At 42.8% G+C, this 14,324-nt stretch overlaps 1 protein-coding gene across 2 annotated transcripts in view; it reads right to left on the bottom strand.

Moving 5' to 3' along the window:
• Window positions 1–14,324, bottom strand: part of COL22A1 (collagen type XXII alpha 1 chain) — a 224,601-nt gene that overhangs the window by 159,288 nt on the left and 50,989 nt on the right. For both annotated transcript variants that reach the window (XM_088179716.1, XM_088179721.1), the window contains exon 4: window positions 622–696. In XM_088179716.1, coding sequence (XP_088035842.1) covers window positions 622–696 — 75 coding nt within the window. The remainder of the gene's footprint in view (window positions 1–621; window positions 697–14,324) is intronic.

Below are 14,324 nucleotides of genomic sequence, written 5' to 3' on the forward strand. Positions count from 1 at the left end.
ATATTCCCAATGCATCCTTGATGGGCATCTTTTCTCTGCCAACAGCTCAAGGAGTCTTGGGAGGTTAGAAAAGAGGCACAGTCCCTGCAAATGTCTGACATTAAGTCATTCAGCTGGCTGAAAAGATGTATCAGACCTCACAGAAAATCAGTTTTCACCAGACTGTATTTCCCCTTGATCTCTCACCAGTGCTTCAGAAAATCTTTTATTTATATAAATGCACACATAAACCTTTCTCCAGTGGTAATTACCACTGTGCTTAGATTTCCACAACAATCACAGATCAAATAAATGGACATTAAAACTCACTAAATGTGCAGTGGTAAGAAAAAAGTGATCTCCAAGACTTATAGCACTCCTCTAGCTACTCCACTAAGCTCCACTGGCTTTTTAATTTGATGCCATATTAAAATAAAGTTTGTGATTAATTTGGTGTTGGCTGTCAACAGATAACTCATTTGGAGCCTCACAGTTTCTAATACACTTCTTCACCCCTGAACATGTATTGGAATAAGAAAATTCCATCTAGGAAAGGTGTAATGAATCAAAGCATTGCATAAGAAATGTACAGTTATAGTATTTCAGTTCCCAGAGGGACAGAAGAAAAGTGTGTTTGTTTACCTGGAATCTCATCAGTGCCCCCATTGGTGTGTTTGAACCGATCTCCTTCCACGTGGACATTTGGACACAGGACATCTGAAAAGCAAAGGAACCAGTACAAAATTACCTCAAGGAAACACATCATTTCAGAAGCTGCAGAACTAACAAAGGCTGATGGTCTGGGTTTTGTTCAGAACTTGCACATGGCACTTGAGCAATAATTCCATCCCAGGCTTTGCACATCCTAAATACCCTTCCTCTCCACTATAGCCAGCTTCATGATGGACAAGACACCCAGCACACTATGTCTGGTTTTGAGCTACTTTTTTCTGCCTGACCAGACAGGAAGATAGAATAGATGAACTGAGCCTTTCCATCAGTTGGGACAACACTCTGGGTTTGTGTCTTTCTCCTGTCCATAAATCTGCATGAAAGTCATAAAAAACTTAAGAAAATACAGAATGTGCTTCCACTCTCAGCTTGGCTGGAAGTTCTGAAAGGCCAGCTGGCATTGGGGTGCTGCCCAAACTTTTCAGAAAGGACAGCTCCTACTCTGGAAAACCTCCCTGAATTTTGTTCGAGCAGAAGTTGGAGTTAAATGACTAAAACTTTGAAGAGTATTCATCCCTACACATAGGTTTTAAAAAGTCATGAAAATACCCAGCCTTTGTCAGCCATTTCTCATGCTCGCAATTAGTGTCAACACAATTGCAGATAAATGCTTTTCCACAGAGAGCTGCCTACATATCCACCCCTTTCCTGCCAAACCTTTGAAATAACTTTTATTTATGCCTCTTTTTCCCAGATCGATAGGTTATTGCACACTTGTGAACAATGGGGGCAGGTAGCTCAAGGGATCAGTTTAATGAGGAGAACTGGTAGAGATATTGGGTCTGCATATGTTCAATATGATAACTATAACAAAAACAACATTAACCATAGTAACAACAACAATAATAAATATATATCATTATATGTATAATATTGGACTTATTGGAGCAGGTCCAGAGGAGGGCCATAAAGATGATCTGAGGCCTGGAGCACCTCTCCTGTGAAAACAGGCTGAGAGAGCTGGGGTTGTTCAGCCTGGAGAAGGGGAAGCTTCAGGAAGACCTTAGAGCACCTTCCACTAATTAAAAGGAGCTTTTAAAAAGTGTAGAAGGGGCCCTTCACATGGGCAGATAGTGATAGGGACAGTCTTTTATTACCTCTTAAAGAACTGTAGCCTCACTTTTGCCTTTATTTTACAAACGTCCTGTGCTCCTTTTGGCTCCTCCCTGCCTGCCTGCGTGTAAGGAATGAGCATAAATAGCTCCAAGGGAAAGAAGTTTATTGCAATGCTCACTTCCCAGTGACTTTCCAGACACAAAATAATTCACAGAGGCTGACACGAGGTTGGTACTTTCCCATCCCAGTTATTAGCACAGCTCTATATGTCCAGGGGAGCACAGTGCTGGACTGACAGCACATCCATCATTCCCAAGGAGCCACTAGGTCTCATTGCCACACCCAGGGCTGCATTGTTGGGAAGGCAAGACAAAAGCTGCCCTCCTTCTGTTGGAGCCTTTCTGTGAAAGCCCTGACACAGGTGAACATTTTAGTGTCAAAGAGCATTTATGCCCATTTTTTTCTGCTACTGCCAGGCAAAACTCTGAGCAAACAATTGTGATGCTCAGAAGATTTGCAGCAATGAGCACCCACTGAAAATGACAGAGACAGTAACAAAATCTGCACTGCAGCTAAGGCTCTGCTAATTTGTAAATCTTTACAGATTTACAGAAGAGAAAGTACAGCTGACTGCCCTGAGCTTTCTGTCTCTGCTCCTTGTTAGATCCTCTGTTTGCAGTGGTATTTAAATATGTATTGTTTAAAACTTCTTTCTTGTCTGCAACCTTATATAATATTCTGTCAATCATTTGCTTTATCCAAAATTTTTATCAGCAAAGATTTTCAATTTATATCCATGGGTTTCATAGAAATTTTTAATAGCACCATAAGTGCTAAATATCCCTTTACAGTTGCAATAGGAATGATGACTTTCCACTGACACCTGCTACTTGAGATCAGTCAGCTTTTAATCCATTGTAGAGTGCTACTTTTTAATGCAAATGCAATTCAATACATAGTAACAATGCCTAAGTAAAAATGTACTTTATTAAAGAACAAATGTATTTTATCGAGGTAGTTACCATATCAACCAGACTGTAACTCTGCAGAAGAAAATTAGTTTTGTTAGAGATGACCTCTTTCTCATAAAATTATAATTCTTGAATAGGGATACATAATAATTCCTGTTCTGTAATACTCACTGGCTTCAACATCAAATATCACTTTTTTGTGAGTGAGATCAGGAAAATTGCTCTATAGCTATACATATGGACCATTTTCCAATTTCTAATAGCCTTACATTATCATAATTTCAAATGCCCATAATTAGAGGGATGAGGAAGCTCTGTGTATGCAGATTTGCAGATGACACCAAGCTGAGTGATGCTGTTGACACAGCTGAAGGATGGGGCCATCCAGAGGGACCTGGACAAGCTCGAGAAGTGGCTCATGGAAATCTCGCCAGGTTAAACAAGAGCAGGTGCTGGTGCTGCACTTGGGTTGGGGCAACCATGCAGGCTGGGGAATGCAGGGACTGAGAGCAGCCCTGCCCAGAAGGACCTGGGGGTGCAGGTGGGTGAGAGGCTGGACAGGAGCTGTCCATGTGTCCATGTGCACTGGCAGCCCAGGAACCCTCTGTGTCCTTGGTTTGTACAAGCTTCTTGCTGAAGGAAGCTTTTCTGAAAGTAATTTAACTGCAGATACCCCCTTTTCTGTAAGCAAATCACACTGAGGTCTGTTTGATGAGGAAGGACTTTAATCTGGCTTTTAAAACATCATTTTTTTAGAACCTTCCCCATGAAAAAAAATCCTAAAGCTCTCAAACATTTTAAAAGCAAGAGATAATGTATGTCCTACAGAGTACATGTTCTGCAAAGAGACATGTCAGAAGGACGTGTTGGCTCAGGAACATTCACTAGCACTAAAATAACATTAAATAACCTATTGTCATTAAAATGTAACAATAGGACTGCAAGTTTGGAAAAGAAGAGTGATCTGATTGTTTGAGTCTCTTTGCCTCCAAGGCATTTCAAAAGAAATTCAAGGAAACAGGATAGAAAACAAAGGGGAAAACAAAAGAGAATGAGAAAGGAGTGGAGAGAAAGGCAGGTGTGTGGGGAAGGGAAGGGAAGGGAAGGGAAGGGAAGGGAAGGGAAGGGAAGGGAAGGGAAGGGAAGGGAAGGGAAGGGAAGGGAAGGGAAGGGAAGGGAAGGGAAGGGAAGGGAAGGGAAGGGAAGGGAAGGGAAGGGAAGGGAAGGGAAGGGAAGGGAAGGGAAGGGAAGGGAAGGGAAGGGAAGGGCTGTATTGTGTCTGTTGTAACAATTCCTGGCCAGGAATGGTGTGATTCTGCTGCCCCTCAGGGCTTTCTACAGAGAAACCTTCCCTGTAAAGTGACAAACACAAATCCCCATTGCCAGCTAAACGTCCTTGTGTCCATAGCACTCTCTGAAACAGTTTCTTAATTTTCATTTTAATTCTTTCAAGGATAAGCAAGCCCTCAGCTGCCAAGAGCTCCTCTGGGGACTTGTGTATAATGAATGCTGAACATGTGTAGCTGTCAAGTTCCACAAGAATGAAGTAGAGAGGTGAGAATAGAAACACAAGAAGGTTAAAGCAAACATTATTTATTACCATGTTTCTTCTTGGTTTTTTTCTTTCTAGACTCAGAATTTTGGGATTCAGAATCTCAGCAGCACCCAGTGCATTGGCAGAGATTCAGACACTCCGAATCTCCATCATTATTCCATTCCCACAAGAGAAATTCTCTAGTTTCTCTCAAAAGGTGTGATACTCTCAACCCAAATATTTGAGTTGTTTCATCCACAGACATTGAAGTTTAGCCCCTTGTAATCCTATCCATGAATAAGGCAATGCAGGGCAAATGCAGGCTTCTCTAAAACCTGTCTCCCAAAACTTTAGACCAGACAGCCTGGTAAGAAAGAAGAATTTAGGTTAAGGGGTGGGTGGGTTTCATATTCTTACGTAGATAGCATTGCAAATTTTTTCTACATTGAAATAGTTTTCCCATTGAAGATTTAACTTAAAGGGGAAGGGTCCTGGTGAGAAAATTTTTTGTTAAAGTCAAGAATATTTCATGAAAGTAGCTGCTCAGAGGAGCTTTCTCAGAGCCCATTAGCTCTGTTCTTTAATTAGGCAGGCGGTTCTCTGTGCAGCAGTTCCTCCAGCACATTTAATTCCCTGCAGTCACTTGATGACTCCTATATATAGTACTACCTTTATTTGTTCTTTTCTTTCATAAAACATTGCACATAGACCATTTCATAGCCTCCAAATTTAAGGAGTTTTCCCCCTCATTCTTTTAAAAATGCTTCTTTTGAAAGAATACCTCCACTCTCGGCTCATATTAACTGAAAATTTTTTGGCAAATGTTTGTTTCAGATATTCTTTCCCTGCAAATGAACCAATCCATAAAGTGCCACCCACCATGGAAACAAATTTATAAGGAAAAATGGGGCATTTTTTTCAGCTACAGTGGCAGGCAGCGCTGACAGTGTAATGATACTGCAATAGCGTCTGTACTAACATTATAATTTGTAGCAAGGTGTAGGTACAACAGAGCATCACAGCAATTATATGATTACACCTTGCAGTTTAATGCCTTATGCAATTCTCCTTTCCTTTCTGAAATCACACTGAATCTTCATACCACGGAGTTTGAAGTCCATCGGTGCCAGGAAAATCATCTGTTTGTGGCTGCTGAAGCCAAGGTCGATTCTGTCTTTTTTCCTTCAAACAATGCCTACATTGATACTGGATGAGTTTCCATATTTGTTGTCACACAAAGGCTGTCAGTGATAGAATCAGAGCATCATGGAGTGCTTTGGGCTGGAAGGGACCTTAAAGATGCTCTGTTTCCAATCCCTCTGCCATGGGCAAGGACACCTTTCACAAGACCAAGTTTCTCAGGGCCCCATCCAACCTGGCCTTGAGCTTCCAGGGATCCAGCAGCCACAGCTTCTCTAGCCAGCATGTTCCAGTACCTCACCACCCTTACAGTGAAGAATTTCTTCATGACATCTAATATAAACCTGCCTCTTCCAATTTAAAACTATTACCCTTTTTCTATCACTACAAACCTTTGCCAAAAAAACCCTCTCCAGCTCTCTTTTAGAGCTCATAAATGCTCATGATGAAATGAAAAGGGAATAGCAAACCTTCACCACAGCACAGCTTTCAGGTGGAGAAAACACAGCCACAACTCATCCTACTCCTCATAAAACTGTCACATTTTTTCCACTAAAACATTATTCTGAAAATGCACCAGTGCCCAGCTGAACTGCTCCCCAGGTTCCCCTGTCTGCTGAGAAAGTCCCAAGTGACTTCAGTGGGACTCTGGCTATCTGTGTCCACTGAGCTCCCTCCCCTTTTCCAGCACAGTAGCCAGAAAAAGTGAATTTCTGTGTGACCATCCATTCAGTGCTGGCACTGCTCAGTAGATGGTGTGTTCTACCCAGAGAGTAACCAAAATTACTGCAGGGTGTTATACCCCAGAGAACTCTCATGCAGCACACATTTAAGGTCCCAGGCAAGAGGACACTCTTCTTTGAAAGGCTCTTTCTGTTGAATGGAGAAACAGGTCTCCTTCAAAGAACAATTCAGAGCAGAAACCCAATTTATGTGCCCCGATGTAGCCCTGAAAAAGCTACTCCCTTCCCATTGTTTCTAGGGGAAGTCTAGGAACACACAGTGCCCAAATTAGACATCTATCAAAGGCACCCGAGTTACATCCATCCAATTAAAACAAGCATGGTTGGGTGCATTCCTGGGCACTGAGGCCAAGGCATGTTCAAGCCCTTATCTATGCTAGCAAATGGTCTTAGCCTCCAAAAAGAGAGGGCTGCTGGCCATGAACACTCCCTGGCATGTTGGAAGTACCCATCTGGGCCCCAAAAATGTTCCAGTGGAGTGTCAGCTTGCCTGGGGAAAAACGTGCTAGATCCCAGGGCAAATGAGTGCATTCCCCTGCTCAGGAATGCTTCTGGCCATATTTACAGTTATTGGTCTACATACATCCCATAAATACCATCCTTTGCTAAGAGTTCTCCAATATAGATCAAAAGGAACCTCTTGAGCAACAAAGCTAGTTGATTTTACAGGTCACCAATCCTTAAATGCATTCAGTGCAAATGGAAAAGTGGGATGGGGGCTGTGTGTACAGCCAAGGAATACTATATCCTGTTTAAATAGGGACAGCAGGAATGCAGGGACTTCTGGCATTTGCAAAACACTTGAAGTTCTTTTGAAGGTGAAAAAGTAAATTAAAAAAAAAAAGGTTAAATTCTTCTACACTTTTCTTCATGTCCTGCCTCACTTACACTGGAGCTTCACATCAGAGGGATGTGAAAAATATTGTTTTCCTCACAATGTGGCAGGCTGCACTATGCATTTATACCATCTTCTCACCCTGGATCCAAGCATCTCTCTCTTCTCCTTTCGTTACTATCAATTGCCTATTTTGTTTTTAATTTCTCTCTGTCCAGTGCTCTGGATCTCAATTCCAAAAGAGCCAATGCTACTACAGGTACTCCTACCCCAACAGGACACAAGAAAGAAGTGACAACTACACACCTCCACCAGGCCAGGGAACCCTTTATAGCCCATCAGTCCCATCTCTAGGCTGAACCCATCATCTAACCCTTAGCTCAGCTTCAGATGCTCTTTAAAATTTTCTAGAGATGTTCCTGAATCCTGGTGAGGACTCATCTTTCCAAAGGATACCTGCACTGCAGGATGCTCAGAGAACCTCTCCCTCTCTAATGCACCCACACAAATGCAAGAAACTCGTAGTATGACTGGCAGCAGAAGTATATTGTCAAGAGGACTGATGCAATTAGCACCATTTAAGCGAGCAGCATACAGAATTAATTTGCACATGCTCCCACAGGGAATAAGTGGCACTCTGGGAACTATGAAAATAGCATCAGGCCTTGGCACTTCCAAGCTAATTTGCTTGTGTCTGCCCCTAAACAAACACAGAGACTGTGTGCCAAGGAGCTTGTCTGCAAACAGCACAAGGTTTTGAGGAAAGCAATTAGCAGCTGCTCTCCATCCAGGCCAGGAGCTGATTGCTGCTCTGGGGCACGAGTCCACCTCCTTCTCTCATTTTGGGTAAGAGGTGAAGCTTCACCATGCTAAGTGTCCTTGATTCAAGTGTGCTACAGGGTTTCTCCTGAGTGGCCAACCATTGCCTTAGCAGATAAATTGCCATGATCATGTCTTCACGCTGGTGGCCTATAAAATATAAAATATTTAACAGGGTGACAGCATGGAGTTGAGCTGGAGCACATCCTCCAGGAGCCAGCAGTCACAGCAACCACCCCTTCCCCAGTGGCTGCTCTGTTGGCACAGATGGAACACGTCACTCCTGATGCAGCTGCTGGGCTCTTTGGAACAATTTTAAGTGTTTGCTGCCTGTACCTCAGAGGCTGGAGAGAGCAGGGTGCTAAAAAAGGCTAAAAAAGTTTCCTGCTTGGCCTTGTGTCCCAGATGAAGAGCAAAGATCACAGGTATTGCTCACCTGGCTGTGGGGAGACAAAGCCACCCCACCTGCCAAAGTGAGGATCCCAAGAGTGCAGAAAGAAGAGATCAGCCCCTAGGGCCTCTCTAGGGATGCAGATGGGAATGAGTAGTCTGTGGATGGAACAGAAATGCCTCCAGGTAGATTGTCTCACCTGCTGACCAGCTCACAGCTACAGAACTGCCAAAAAAAATTCCATCATTCTCTCTCCTCTTCTCACTCATTAAGTTTTAGAAAATAAAGTTTTTATATTATTGGATTTTGCACCATTGGACATGGATCAATTCCAGTATCCACCTGTGTACTGAACAGTGAAATTTCTGTGCTGTGTAAGAAGACCCAAGCTAAAACATCTGTGCTTTACACTCCTTTAAAAACTTATAAAGATCAGTATCACACATGCAAATGTTGGTTATAAAAACAGGAAAAGCATTTCACAAGCAGATCTCTCTTATTTTTTTTTTCCTGTGCTATTAAACAAGTAACATGGATGCAAAATTCTGCCAGCAGCAAATTTCACAATGGGGAGCTGGTAGCAGCAGTAGCAAAAAATTCAAAGTCTCTTACAGCAATTACTGATTTTAGGATGGACTCAAATGTTGTAAAATGCTATCAACACAGGAGAGGTGGGTTTCTTAATTTGGTTTTAAAATAGCAGTTCTGTGTTAGTCCTGTAATTGAAATGACTGGGATGATTAAAAATAAACTCGGTGTGAAGCTCTGGTAGGTTGGTTCTCAGTGAATAGGAACAATACAGTATTTCTGCCATAAAACCCCATCAATCTCACTTGCACTCAGCATTCACCAAAGGCACATTCCCCAGATGAGCCCAATGGAGCAGTGCAGCCACAGATCTGCTGAAGCCATCAGTTCCCAGTGCTGGCTGGAGGGACAAGACAGTCTGTCCATTATCCTCCCATGTGCCACAACACGGAGACAAGAGCGTGGAGTCTCCTCATCTGAGCACTGCCAGAAAGCTGAGATGCCAAGTCACAGTTTATAATTGATTTTTTTAAAAAGCAGATCCTGGGCAGACCACAAATATTATTTTATTTGTTAAATTTCTGTAAAAGCAATTACTTGTCCAGGGTAATAATGAGAAATCCAGGTAAGGCGTTCTGTTCCCTCACAGTAGTTCCAAAAGTGAATTAATTAGAAGCAACTTGTTTCAAAGCACATGGCTTTTCAGCTGATCAATAAATATGCACAAGCTGTTCTCAAATAACTTCCAAGAGAGAACTATAGCTCAAGGATGAGTTAAGAGAGACTCTGACTGCCATTACTCTTCTGGTGCAATTATACAACTTCAAATTGAACAGTATCTCCTTCCATGTAGATATTTTTGGGGGATACTGTAGCTGTGGCTTTGGGACTCTGACCAGCAGTAGTATAAATATATCATAAGAGGAAAGCAAAGAAATTTATATTTAAATACAAGACATGACTCTGGCTAAGAGTTTGGTTTTGTTTTGTAAAAAAATTCTAACATCACCTTTGCAAAATGGAGAGGGTTTAAGAAAAGTAAGTGACTTTAGTTTCCTCTTAGAAGAAACCAGGTTAAAATAACAACCTGGCTGAATGATGCTTTTTTATGGATGCACCACAGAAGTTTGCCTGGTTAGTGAACACATCCTGCTGAATTTGTCCTTTCCTGGGCAGAGCATGGAAACACAGAGGCAGAAAGTAGTGGCAGGCATGTGCCAGCCCCAAGACCAGCCAGAGAAAGCAGTGAGACACTTCTGTGGTGGCACAGCTCCTCAGAAGAGATCCTTTAAGAGCAAGACATCCATCTGATAATCTTCGTGGGGTTAAACCTTGGGGACACCAATGGAAACAGTTTGAGGATGATTGATCATGTGGGGAAAAGGGCTTGCCCAAGATCAGGTGTCACCACAAGCTCTCAGAGCTCTGTCTCTGCCTTCCAGGGTGCTACAGAGTCCAGCAGGAAAAAGACATTACTCAAAATGAGTGCAGGATGGCAGAAGCACGCCCAGTGCTTGCTTCTCTATCTCCAAAGAGTTTAAACAGACCATTGATATCTGTAAAGGTCTTAACATACTTAAAGACCTTTAGGAGACAATCTGGGTTTTAGAGCTTTCAGAAACATCTAAAAATAGACAGGTTGAAAGCACTGGGTTCACTTCTGACTTAAATTTTGAAAGATAACTTCAGTCCTACGTTAATTTTATCCAAAGAGCTTCATCCACCTGTCAGTTCCAAACATGCCACCAGGCCCAAACTTTCTAAGGAGGTTTGCATAAAATCTGCGTGTTTCCTTCCCATGGGCATTTCAGCAATCTCTCTTCAGAAGCCTAAAAGCAACCAAAAGGAGACCAGAAGAGGTTTTGAGGGCATCTGCCCCCTCCACACTCTGCTAAACAAAGGATGTGACAAATGGAGCCTGGAAAATAAGGGTTTGTGAGTAATAAATAAAAGCAGGCACAACCTGGGCTGTGTTACTCCAGCCAGGTGCTCCTAATTCAAACGCCAATTTCCCCTTTCTTTCCCTCGACAGTTTCCCCTGCTCAAAAATGTCAACCACTCATTTTTAAGGAGGGATAAGAAGATATTTCAGACAAGACAACTGTGCAAGGAGGGAAAAGGGAAAGAATCAAACTGGAACACAAAAAAAGAAAGGAGTCAAGAGGGAGAAAGCAGGTGGGTATCAATCAGCATCTATAGCCCTGCCACCTCTGACTACTGAGATCTTCAATCGCCACTAAAAGCTTATCTGTGCCAGGAAAAAAAACATTTATCAAGCCCTCTGTATTAATACAGGGCTGCCACACTGTGCAATACACCTGTGCTGTCTTATTCACGTACCTGGAATCACATTGTGCTGCTGTTGTGCCAGCAGCACAACCCAAGCCTCCCCACAGACATGCCAGGATGAGTTAATGCTGTAAAACCTTCAGCTGTACAGCCACAAAAGGTACATCCCAGCATGAGAGAATCTGTGTTTCCAGAGGATCTGCAAAGTCAGCCCAGTGGTACCTGTCCCCATTGTCCCTCTCCAGGGAGCTGAGCACACTGACTCTCCAAAGGAGAACATGGTTTGCATCGATTTTTTAAAAACATATTAAGTAATTGATATTTTGAACTAAAACCAGAACTTCTCCACTTTACAAAAACCTCCAAGTTCAAAATAAAAGATTTTTTTCCCAATCCTTCTCCATAATCAAAAACTCATCTATATTGATTCTGCCCAGAAGTTTTGATCTTGATAAATTACCATTTTCCCTACAACAGGCATTTAATTAAGAGCTCCCATTCAAATCTGAGAGGTTTCTTTTCCTACAAAACACAATGTCTGCTAGCCCCTGCACTTAGGGGTATATGGCATGGGAGGTGGATAATTTTACCTGCTGTCAGTTAGGAATGAGAGATTTGGAACTGACATTTAAATCTGAAATAAAATGTTGCAGGTGGAAATACAGTGTATTAGCTTGAGAGCTTCTGATGAGTCCTGAAGGACAACATTCAGCATTGTGCTCATTGTGCATGCTCCTCTCCAGCCTGAGAAGGAAAGGGGTTTCAGAAAAACCTCTTGTGGCCTCAGGAAAGGAGATTTGCTGTATTGTATCAGATGCCTCAGCAGCAGCTCAGCAAGTTTTCTGTAGTACAACTGATCCTCACAAGGTGTTTTTGCAAGGTCACTTCACATTTTAATGCACAGCCAACAGGTTTGGGGTTTTTAAAATGCATTTATTTACACATCCCTATTTTTTTTCCAAGGACCTCTGAAACCTGCTTTTCTAATTTAGGCCAAATACCAATTAATTTCTTTCCTCTTGTAGTTTTTTTTCCGCCTCCCTAAGTGATGCTTTTGCAGAGGATGTGTTAGGCATTGCTGCATCAGGTGGGGCTGCATAGATGGGAAACAGAATTTCACAGTCAGTTCTGCATCATTTGGCATAGGGATCCACTAGGATTCTCTTCTGCACAGTCACTTTGGGGGTTTCACCTTTGTGAAAAAAAAATGCCAAAAAAAGTGCCAAAAAAAAGTGCTAAAAAAGTGCTAAAGTGAAGATGCTCTCATTGCACCAAAGAGCCACACAGGCATTGAGAATCAGCCAGACTCTACTTTTTAAATGTTTTTTTAACCCTGTCCTATAGAAGAACTGAATCACAGAATCTTTAAGATTGGTGAAGAACTCCAAGATCATTGATTCCAACATTTTAACCACCATGTCACAAAGTCCACTAATTTTTTTAACATTTTCAGGGATGGTGACTCCACCACTTCCCTGGGAAGTCTGTTCCAATGCTTAAACAGTCTTTCAATAAAGAATGTTTTCCTGATATCCAACCTCTTTTCCTAGGTAATCCTCCCTGCATTGGTAGAAAGGTAGATTATAACCTGTATTTTTGATGGCTCAAAAAGTAATTCTTGGAGCTCTTTAGGAGTCATTTCCCAGACTTTTCAAGAGAGTGTGCTGAGCACAAAGCAAAACAAAAGCTGGGACAGAGCTTGTCTGGGACATCCACGTGTCTCTGCACACAAAGAGAGGAGAGAACAATTAGAGCTGTTATTCCACCTGGATCACAGCTTCTGTCCTTCAAAGAAGATGGAAAAATATTTCAGCTTAACTTCCTGGGGAAGTTGCCTATTCAGCAAGGTTTGACTTATATATTATCCATGCAGAGGGAGAACTGGAAGAGGAGCTAATGTTCTCATAGGAACTGCAATCCTGTGGAAGTTCCCAGCTGCCTTTTGCTCCCTCTTAAAGGGAGACTCGAGCCTTAAGTGAATGTGGTGAAGTCTTGTGAAAGTTTATCTGGCCTGGCCTGCCAAGCTACTGACTTTGGGAGTGGATATTTTAGGTGCTGACCTGAAGAAGAAATTGTTTCTAGGTGAGGCTCATGGGAGAAAGATTTTGTGCTTGCAGAACTGTGTCAGGGCACATGCTGGGCTGGGACTTTCTGTGTGAAGGAAGGAGCAGTGAAGTCTGCTGCAAAAAAAAAGGTTAGACACATTAAAGCTTTTTTCTGATAAGATTATAAATATTCTGTATAGTTGCTATTAGTTAGAGTGGCCAAAAGCCTAAAGTGGTAAAAGCAAGTTCATTATAAAAATTATGCAGAACACACATGAGAGGGGAAAGCAGAAGATGGAAAAACAGAGCTGAGGAAGTTAATCCATTTCTTAAAAAGAACCTTTAAATAACTCTAAAGCACACTGCATAAGTCCCAGCGTGGACCAGCTGGCCCCTTGCCACCTTCTCCTCCGGGGCAATGGAAATGGGATCCATCAGCTCAGCAGAGAGCCGGTGAACAAAGGCTCCAGTGCCAGGATCTGCTGGCACCGGCACCATTCCCACGCCTCGCCCTCGTCCCCTCCGGAGAGCAGGGCTGCCTTGGACACGTTCAGCCCCAGTGTCCCTGCACCAGCACCCAGAGCTTTGTCCTTTTCCCCTCCCCATTTCCCCCTTTTGGGTCTTTGGGAGGCCTGGGCTGCCTGAGCCATCCAGGGGGGTTCCCTTGCACACCGAGCCCACCTCATTGTGCTCTGCCCCAGTGAGCACAACTAATAACCACGGTTTGCCTCCTTTAATTGAGGCTCTGAATAACTGGGGGCAAGCGCCCACCCCTCCAACAAAGGCAGAGCACAGCTGCCACTCCCGCTGCTCTGCTGGGATGCCACAAAAGCTGAGCTGTTCTGCATGGAAAGCAGCTATCACAAAACCCAGCTATGAGCAAATGGGGGCCAGCGTGAATTCCAGGAAAGTGCCCATGGCAGAGAGCATGTCCAGCCCTCCGTGCCCCACGCTTGCTGAGCACCAGAAGCTTGGTGAAATTATTTTGCCTTGCAACAGGTTTTTCTAAGAGGCTGCAGAAGCCCAGAGGAATGACATACATGCTGGCGATGAAAATTACCACAGAGGGTGTTTTTCAGCTCAGAATACAAAACAGATTGGCCTTTCTGCAGGCACTGGTAAGAAAAATACTAATTAGTACAAAGTATGGTGATAGGCCAACTCTCTTGCTTAGTTGCTCATTCATTAAAGTGAAATTAATCTGGATTTAGATTAATGTAAATGAGTGAGGAATGTAGCTGTGTGTTTTGTTTAGTGTACAC

This window comes from Sturnus vulgaris, chromosome 1 (assembly GCF_052056855.1).
Source record: "Sturnus vulgaris isolate bStuVul1 chromosome 1, bStuVul1.hap1, whole genome shotgun sequence".
Taxonomy (NCBI): Eukaryota; Metazoa; Chordata; class Aves; order Passeriformes; family Sturnidae; genus Sturnus; species Sturnus vulgaris.